General features: G+C 58.3%; 2 protein-coding genes across 2 annotated transcripts; one reads left to right on the top strand and one right to left on the bottom strand.

Moving 5' to 3' along the window:
• Positions 1-2,268: 2,268 nt before the first annotated feature.
• Positions 2,269-7,044, top strand: ENH_00009500 (hypothetical protein, conserved; the record flags this gene model as incomplete). The annotated part of the gene is made up of 7 exons (XM_013578746.1): positions 2,269-2,316; positions 2,716-2,756; positions 2,999-3,122; positions 3,506-3,611; positions 4,033-4,174; positions 5,051-5,481; positions 6,614-7,044. 7 exons carry the CDS (start codon positions 2,269-2,271, stop codon positions 7,042-7,044), a joined length of 1,323 nt encoding a protein of 440 aa, XP_013434200.1.
• Positions 7,045-7,612: 568 nt separating this feature from the next.
• On the bottom strand, positions 7,613-9,421 carry ENH_00009490 (putative zinc finger motif, C2HC5-type domain-containing protein; the record flags this gene model as incomplete). Its single annotated transcript, XM_013578745.1, has 4 exons — positions 7,613-7,870; positions 8,143-8,205; positions 8,426-8,714; positions 9,248-9,421. Coding segments are annotated over 4 exons (784 nt in total), but the record flags the coding sequence as incomplete, so codon positions are not given.

Raw genomic sequence — 9,421 nt, 5'->3', positions numbered from 1 at the left:
GGTTTGGGGGGTGGAGGAGGAAATGCGCACAAATTCGGGTTTAGGGTTTAGGGTTTAGGGTTTAGGGCTGCGGCCGTAGTACTCGATCGGCAAGTCCAGGTACTTCAGTATTAGCTGCGAACAAACTAGGGTTTAGGGTTTAGGGTTTAGGGTTTGGGGTTTAGGGTTTGGGGTTTGGGGTTTGGGGGGTGGAGGAGGAAATGCGCACAAATTCGGGTTTAGGGTTTAGGGTTTAGGGTTTAGGGCTGCGGCCGTAGTACTCTATCGGCAAGTCCAGGTACTTCAATATTAGCTGCGAACAAACTAGGGTTTAGGGTTTAGGGTTTTGGCCAGCTATTCCATGACCAGCCGCGCACAAACTAGGGTTTAGGGTTTGGAGTTTAGTCCAGGTATTTCAAAATCCGGTGCGCACAAACTACGGTTTAGGGTTTAGGGTTTAGGGTTTAGGGTTTGAGATTTAGGGTTTAGGGCTACGGTCGAAGCGCTCTCTGAGGAGGTTTAGGTACTTCTGGACCTGCTGCGCACAAACTAGGGTTTAGGGTTTAGGGTTTAGGGTTTAGGGTTTAGGGTTTAGGGTTTGAGCGGCAAGCAACGAGGGTAACAGATGCAGCTGCGGCGGTAGACAGCAAATTGGCGGGAGGACAGCTCGAAGAGCTAGCGAAGGTCTTCTAGGGTTTAGGGTTTAGGGTTTAGGGTTTAGGGTTTAGGGTTTAGGGTTTAGGGTTTCGGCTGACCTCTTCTTTGATCCAGTGCCACATGAGGCGAGCCATCTCGTCGCCGTCCATCTCCACCACAGGGTTTTCGACTTTAATTTTGTGAATCTTCATTTTGCTAAACCCTAAACCCTAAACCCTAAACCCTAAACCCTAAACCCTAGGCGTCTGCTGCAAACACTTTTCGTGTTGGCCCTCCAAACACACAAGGAAGATTCTGATTTATGTTGGCCGCAGCCAGTGTGCTGCAGTTAGGTCACCACTTGCTGCTGCTGCTGCTGCTGCTGCTGCTGCTGCTGCTGCTGCTGCTGCTTGCAACCTGGCCTATTTGTGTTGTTAATGAAACTCAAAACCCTCGGAAGCAAAAGAACTGATTTGCTGCTGCAGCAGAACTTCAGGTGTACGTACACCCCGCGTCGTGTTGAGACAGCCGCCTCGACTTCGCCTGTCTTCGTTGCAGTCTCGCGAAGCCGCCAAACCCTAAACCCTAAACCCTTGCCCGAAACCCTAAACCCTAGCCCTAAACCCTGAAATCCAAACCCTAAACCCTTGACAATTCACAGGCAAAAGCCTATCCTATCGTACATTTTGTCTGTTTAGCTGCTACATTAAAAGACCAAGGACCTGTGGCGTCCTGCTGCAGACAGCAGCAGCAGCAGCAGCAGCAGCAGCAGCAGCAGCATAGCAGCAACAGCAGCAACAGCTGCTGCTGCGACTCTAGCCGCTGTCCAGCTAAACACATTAAATGTTAGATATTTTATTAACTCAAAAATCAAAAGTTGAGGCCCTAGGAGTCTGGCTAACAATAACAGAGCCAGAGCAGCAGCAGCAGCTGCTGCAGCAACTGCTGCTGCTGCTGCTGCTGCGGTGCTGCTGCAGCATCAGATGAAGGCTTCAAGTCTGCGCTCGCAAACGACAGAAAGCGCTGCACCTTTTTAATTTGAATGTAATTAAATTGCAATTTGTTTTTTGGAATAACTTATCCGGCGCTGCGCTGCTGCTGCTGCTGCTGCTGCTGCTGCTGCTGCGACTCCCCCGGCCGCCACTGCTGCAGCAAAGTCTCGCAGCAGCTAACGGTTCCAGGTGCATGCGCACCCGCTGACGACTGCAGCAAAGGCACAGCAGCAGCAGCAGCAGCAGCAGCAGACTTCTGCAGCAGGCTCATTCTCCTGCGCTGCAGCAGCAGCAGCAACCAGCGCACGCAGCAGCAGCAGCAGCAGCAGCAGCAGCAGCAGCAAGGCGAGCCTGAGGGGACATGGCACCCGAATTGCTGCGCTGGACTGACTGCTGCAGCAAAATAAAATCCACAGTAACAGCAGCAACAGCAGGAATAGCAGCAGCAGCAGCAGCAGCAACTGCAGCAGCAGGAGTCCCGTGAATAGCAGCAGCTGCTGCTGCACTGCAGTCAAAAGGGCCCCGTTACCATAGCTTGTATTTGCCTGAGCTACTCCACAAGAGCAGCAGCAGCAGCAGTAGCAGCAGCAGCAGCAGCAGTAGCAGCAGCAGCAGCAGCAGTAGCAACAGCAGCAGCAATAGCAGCAACAGCAGCAGCAAAATGACAGACCAGGAGCAGCAAAGCAAAGACATCCAAGAAAAGGCCCCGGTGGGCCACTCGTGTCTCTGCTGCTGCTTCTGCTGCAGTTGCTGCTGCTGAAGTTGTTGCTGCACTTGCTGCTGCTGCTGCAGTTGCTGCTGCTATAGGTGTTGCAGCCGCTGCTGCGGCATTTTCCGCTTATGCTGCTGCTGCTGCCGCCGTGGCTGCTGTCGCTTCTGCTGCTGCCACTTTTGCTGCTGCTGCTGTGGTTGCTGCTGTTGCTGCTGTTGTGGCTGTTGCTGCGCCTGTGTCCGCTGCTGCTGTTGCGGCCGACAGCTGCAGCAGTTGCTGCTGCTGCAACTATTTCTGCTTCTGCTGCTGCACGAGTTATTGTCGCTGCTGCTGCTGCTGTTACCGCTGCTGCTGCTGCTGTTACCGCTGCTGCTGCTGCTGCTGCGGGTCCTTCAGGAGGCTTCTTCTTCATCTTGGAACCCCAGTTCGTCTCACTGGTGAGGCTGCTGTTGCTGCTGCTGCTGTTGCTGCTGCTGCTGTTGCTGCTGTTGCTGCTGCTGTTGCTGCTGCTGCTAGTGCTGCTGTATGGCTACTGATGTTCGTATTCCTGCTGCTGCTAGTGCTGCTGCTGCTGCTAGCGCTGCTGTGCGTCTGCTAGTGTTGCTGTTGCTGCTGCTGCTAGTGCTGCTGCGCGTCTGCGATTGCTGCTGCTGCTGTTGCTGCTGCTGCTGCTGCTTAGGGAGGAGAAGCAGCTAACCCCCTGGTGTGTCTCGACGCTGCAGCAGCGGCTTGCTGCAGCAAAACTTTTGCTGCTGGAAGGCAGCACGGAGTTGACTTTCTTCAACGTCACTGTCAAGGGCGAGGTAAACCCTAAACCCTAAACCCTAAACCCTAACGCCTAAACCCTAGGGTCTAGCTGCAGCGCCCTCGAGGCCGCAGCTGCAGCCTCGCTAAACCCTAGCTGCTGCGCTGAAACCCTAAACCCTAGCGGGTGGCTGCTGCTGCGGGGGCTGCAACACGAAACCCCAAACCCTAGCAGCACTTCGCTGCAAACCCTAAACCCTAAACCCTAGCGAAGCACTGGTTGCAAACCCTAGCTCTCTTTAGCCGCAGCCAGAGCTGCGGCCTCCCGCAGCTAGCGCCCAGGGTCTAGGGTTTAGGGCTTAGGGTTTAGGGCTTAGGGTTTAGGGCCTAGGGTTTAGGGTTTAGGGTTTAGGGTTTAGGGTTTAGGGTTTGGGCGTTTCAGGCCTCGCTGAGCTACAAGCGAAATCGGAAGATTTTAATTTTCGATTTAAACGCCGAAGCAGATTGGAAAGCAACAGCAAGAGACCAGCAGCAAAACTTCCTCGCAGGTCATTTTATTTATTTTATTTTATTTATTTATTTATTTTATTTATTTATTTTATTTATTTATTTTATTTGTTTTATTTGTTTTATTTGTTTTGTTTTACTTTCCTTTTGTCTTTTTGTTTTGTCTTCCTTTTTGGCGCTTTTTTCTCTCTCGAATAAGTCCTTTTTCGCCCGTGCTGCTGCTGCAGCTGCTGCTGCTGCTGCTGCTGCAGCTGCTGCAGCTGCTGCAGCTGCTGCAGCAGCAGCAGCTGCTGCTGCGACTGTAGCAGTGGCTGCTGCAGGCGCTGCCGTCCATCATGTCTCTGCCCCTCACCGCCAGCGCAGCAGCCCTCCACACCTCTCCTGCTGCTGCTGCTGCTGCTGCTGCTGCTGCTGCTGCTGCTGCAGACTCGCGGGGGCGGCTGTGCATTAGGGACTTCACAGACGACAGCAGCAGCTGCAGCATTTCGTTTTATGGAGATGGGCGGCTGCCGCCGCAGCAGCGAATTGATGCAGCAGCAAAGAAGGAGGGGCCCCCCTTGATAAGGGATTTGCTGCAGGCCTTTGCCCAGGAGATACGCGAGAGGTGAGGGGCCCTGCTGCTGCTGCAGCAGCAGCAGCTGCTGCTGCTGCTGCTGCTGCTGCAGTGCGGGGGGTGCCCGACGCAGCTGCAGCAGACGGGACGCGTGCTGCTGCAGGCACCGGCGCAGCAGTAGTTCTGCTGCTGCAGCTGTCACAGTTGCTGCTGCAGCGAAAATTCTGCAGTGCTTACTGCTGTTGCAGCAGCAGCAGCAGCAGCAGCAGCAGCAGCAGTGGCATTGGCCCTGCTCAGTTGTAACGGCCTCACAGCAACGCAAACAACGCCTTGGCTTATTTGCAGACTTATGACTAGACTGCTACTCACACACAGCTGCTGCAGAGCACAGCAGCAGCAGCAGCAGCAGCAGCAGCAGCAGCAGCAGCAGCAGCAGCAGCGGTAGCTATGTAGCCCGAGGGGTAGCGAGGCGCCGTTAGATCCTCAGCAGCAAATGAGCTGTCTCTAAACTGCAGCGCTGCTGCCAAGGCCCTAGGCTGTCTCTCCCTCTCCTCTTCAAGAATACTAGTGGAGAAGCAGCAGCAGCAGCAGCAGCAGCAGCAGCAGCAGCAGCAAGCGGCAGCAGTAGCTGCAGCAAGCGGCCGCAGCAAAAACAGCTACAGAAGCTCCCCCTGCTGTGTGTTTAGGCCAAGGGCCTACCTGGGGTTTGTACAAAACATATTTTGCTGCTTCTGAGGGGCCCCTGGGGGCCCCCAGGGGGCCCTTGGGGGCCCCCCGGGGGCCCCTGGGGGCCCCCGGGGGCCCCCCGGGGCCCCCGGGGGCCCCCTCAGGTGCTGTGGGAGCTGCAGCAAACACACTGATGTCGCTGCAGCATAAAGAGGAACTTTAATTATTTGTTTATTAATTGTTTTTGTTTTTGAGTTGTAGTTCCTCTTTCGGGTCGAATCAGCAGCAGCGGGTGCAGCAGCAGCAGCAGCAGCAGCAGCAGCAGCAGCATTGGGCGCAGCAGCGCGCAGCAGCCGCAGCAGAGCAATGGCTGCAGCCCCTGCCGCTGCGTGGTGGGCCCGACGGGCCCTTGGGCTCACAGCAGCTGCAGCAATTCATTACGGGCATGCTGCAGCAACAGCAGCAGCAGCAGCAGCAGCAGCAGCAGCAGCAGCAACTTGCTCCTGTGGCTCTCTTCGCCACTTCTCTGCAGGCGCAGCAGTGCCCCCGGGCAGCAAAAGCAGTGAGACCTCTGAGGGTGCGCCTTCCAACAGCAGCAGCAACAGCAGCAGCAGCAGCAGCAGCAGCAGCAGCAGCAACAGCAGCAGCAGCAACAGCAGCAGCAGCAGGCCCAGCCGCCACTTGCTGCAGCTGTGCGAGGAAATTGTGTCTCTGTCTCAAAGCGAGGCTGACGCCTTCTGCGCTGAAGTGCAGTACCGCCTGACTCCCGCAGCAGCAGGGGCCCCGCGGCCAGCAGCAGCAGCAGCAGCAGCAGCAGCAGCAGCAGCAGCAGCAGCAGCAGCGCCAGCGAGAAGGGGCCCCCTGCCCCCCCTCTGCCCCTTTCCCCACCCCCTGGGCCTCTTCTTAGGGGCCTCTCCTTTGGGGGTTTTGGGGGTGCAGCAGCAAGCAGCAGTGCCCCTGTGGTTCTCGCTGCTGGCAGCAGCACAAACCCTAAACCCTAAACCCTAAACCCTAAACCCTAAACCCTAGGGCTTGAGGAGGCCGCGAGTGTGCCCTAGACACGCCTGACGCGGCCGAAGGCAGAAGAGTTTTTAGGTGTTGCTGCTGCTGCTGCTGCGGCTGCAGCAGCAGTAGCAGCAGGCTTTCCTGCGGCGGCGGCAGCAGCAGCACGTGCTGCTGCTGCTGCTGCTGCGGTGGCTGCAGCAGCAGATGCTGCTGCAGCTATTTGCACACAACGTGCTATAAAGGAAGCTTGCCGCTCCCCACTCGCCCCCCTGTCGAGCGACTAGCGGAGCAGCTAGCTAGCTAGCTAGGCAGCTGGCTAGCTAGCTATACATTTAGCTAGCTAGCTAGCTAGCTAGCTAGCTAGCTAGCTAGCTAGCTAGCTAGCTGGGCAGCTAGCTAGCAAGGTGTGCACTTAGCTAGCTAGCTAGGCAGCTAGCTACTCCAGCTAGCCATCCAACTAGACTCTTACAAAGCTAGATGGTTCCCCAGCCGCTTGGCTAGCCAGCTAGCCAGCCAGGTGGCTAGCCAGCTAGCTAGCTGGCTAGCCAGCCGGCAAGGTAACTAGCTGGCTAGCTAGCCGGCCAGCTAGCTAGCTAGCTAGCTAGCCGGCTAGCCAGCCAGGCAAGCAGCTAGGCAGCTTACTGGCTCAGCAGCTAGGGAAGCGAACAGCTAGCTAGCTAGCTAGCTAGCTAGCTAGCTAGCTAGCTGGCGGAGTAGCTGTGCCAGCTGTTTGCTAAAACTGGAGGGCTGCGGGAGGCGCAGTGCCCCAGCAGCCCTTTCTGCTGCTGCTGCTGCTGCTGCTGCTGCTGCTGCATGCAGCCCTAGGCCAGCGCCTCCAAGCGCTGCATCAAATGAAGCTGCGGCTCCTCCAGCAGCAGCTGCAGCAGCAGCTCTTCCTGCGGCAGCTGCACGCAGCCCTGGCAGCTTCAAGCGCAGCAGCAGCTGCAGCAGCAACTGGAACAGCAGCTGCAGCAGCAACTGGAACAGCAGCAGCTGGAACAGCAGCAGCTGCTGCTGTTCCAGTTGCAGCAGCTGCAGCAGCAACTGGAGCAGCAGCAGCAGCTGCAGCAGCAGCTGCGGTGGCAGCTCCACCAGCAACTGGAACACCTGCAGCAGCAACTGCAACAGCAGCTGCAGCAGCAGCTGCAGCACCAGCTGCAACAGCAGCTGCAGCAGCAGCTGCAGCACCAACTGCAGCAGCAGCTGCAGCACCAACTGCAGCAGCAGCTGCAGCAGCAGCAGGGGCTTGAGAAGGGGCCCTCCCCAAGCCTTCAGGGCCACCTCTGGCGCCCTCATATACATCTATAATAAACATCTTTAAAAATATAATTATAATTATAATTATAATTATAATTATAATTATAATTATAATTATAATTATAAATTATAATTATAATTGCAATACTCACAAATGTTATTAATGGATAAAATGTATATGCATTTGTAGATAGATACACTGGCGGCTATGGATCTAGAAGCTGCAGCAGCAACTGCTGCAGCAGCAACTGCTGCAGCAGCATCATGTGCTGCAGCAGCAGCAGCTGCTGCTGCTGCAGCAGCAGCAAGTGCTGCAGCACTACATGCTGCTGCTTACAGCAAACAGCAGCTTGAAAGGCCCGGCACCCCGGGGCCCGTCAAATGACCTGGGGGCCCCCCTGAGACCCGCTGGTACCCTCAAATGGGGGGCCCCCCTGGGCTGGGGGCCCCCCTCAGCAGGGGCCCCCCAGAGCTGGGGGCCCCCCTGAGACCCACTGGTACCCTCAATGCGGGGGCCCCCCGAGCTGGGGGGCCCCCAGAGTTGGGGGGCCCCTCTGCAGGTCACCAGAAGGCCTCGGGCTCTTCTGGGGTCGGGTCTGTCCGCTGCTGCAGCGGCTGCTGCTCAGATGCATCGTCCCCCCCAACGCTGCTGCTGCTGCTGCTGCTGCTGCTGCTGCTGCTGCTGCTGCTGCTGCTGCTGGGGGCCAGCAGTGCTGCTGGGGGCCCCCAGACCGCCGGCCAGCGCGGCGGCAAAAGAGAAGCCTGAAGGGTCGGTAGGAGGCCCTTCGGCAAACACCAAAACTTGTCGCCCCCCTGGATCTGCAAGCAGCAGCAGCAGCAGCAGCAGCAGCAGCAGCAGCAGCAAATGCAGCAGCAGCAGCAAATGCAGCAGCAGCAGCAAATGCAGAAGCAGCGCCAAATGCAGCAGCAGCGGCAAATGCAGCAGCAACGGCAGCGGCAGCAAATTCAGCTGCGTTTCCAGGCCCCCTCTGCCTCGCTTAAGACAGTCCATGCCACTGTTCAACGCGGAAGGGTTTAGGGTTTAGGGTTTAGGGTTTAGGGTTTAGGGTTTAGGACACCTTCAGGGGGACCTGCAGCAGCTGCGGCAAGGCAAAGCGAAAGAGGAAAGCCTCCGAGCCGCCGCAGTCATCACCCTGCAGGAAGACCCAAAGGCAGCAGCAGCAGCAGCAGCAGCAGCAGCAGCAGCAGCAGCAGCAAGTGCAGCAGCAAAAGCAGCCGAACGCAAACATTTAGATGAACCAAAGACACGAAAAGAGCTAGCAGAAACCAGCCCAGAATCACCATTACCTTGACCCAAGCCCTAAACCCTAAACCCTAAACCCTAAACCCTAAACCCTAAACCCTAAACCCTACCGGCGCTGCGACGCAGTCAATCAGCTGCACACAGCCCAGCACACATCGCGTTGGGTACTGAGAGGGAAAAGGCGGCAGGCAGGCGCTTGGGGCCCCCTTGGGGGGCCCCCCAGGGGGCCCTTCATGGGGGGCCCCTGGGGGCCCCCCGGGGGGCCCCCCTTGGGGGGCCCCTGGGGGCCCCCCAGCGAGGCCCGCTGCAGCAGCCTGCAGCAGCTTTTGCTGACACGAGGCCTCAGCCAGGGAAATGACGGGGGCTGTTGCTGCATCTTCTGATGCGTGGATCCACAGCCTGAACCAGCAGCAGCAGCAGCAGCAGCAGCAGCAGCAGCAGCAGCAGCAGCAGCAGATGGGACCGCCTTTACCCGCTGCTCTGTCTATTCATGCTTCTACTCCACTGCCCTCGAATATCAAACCCCAATTAACCTTCCCGCACGCCCTGAGGGCCCCCCGGGGGCCCCTGGGGGGCCCCCAAGGGCCCCTGGGGGGCCCCCGGGGGCCCCTGGGGGGCCCCCAAGGGCCCCTAGGGGGCCCCCGGGGGCCCCTGGGGGGCCCCCAAGGGCCCCTAGGGGGCCCCCGGGGGCCCCTGGGGGGGCCCCCAGGGCCCCAAAGGGCCCCTAAGGACCCCAAGAGCCCCAAGGGGCCCCGCGAGGCCCCACAGGGGCCCCCCGGGCCCCTGAGCAGCTCCAAACGCCCTTCAAAGAACCCCCTGGGGCCCCTGAGGCCCCGCAAGACCCTGGGGCCCCTTGGGGGCCCCCCGGGGGCCCCCCGGGGGCCCCCAAGGGGCCCTTAAAAGCAGTTTAGGGTTTGCTGCTGGCTGCTGACCTGCCCCTGTAAGAAGAGGCCCAGTAGCGAAGGTCTTCCAAGATGAAGCCGTTAACTATGAGAGAGGCATAAGGCTGGCGCACAGTCAAAGTGACCCCCACGTCGCTGGCGTTTTGCTGCTGCTGCTGCTGCTGCTGCTGCTGCTGCTGCTGCTGCTGCTGCTGCTGCTGCTGC

This window comes from Eimeria necatrix, genomic scaffold (genome assembly GCF_000499385.1).
Source record: "Eimeria necatrix Houghton genomic scaffold, Enh_scaff1285, whole genome shotgun sequence".
Taxonomy (NCBI): domain Eukaryota; phylum Apicomplexa; class Conoidasida; order Eucoccidiorida; family Eimeriidae; genus Eimeria; species Eimeria necatrix.
This window is presented reverse-complemented; position numbering and strand designations above follow the sequence as displayed.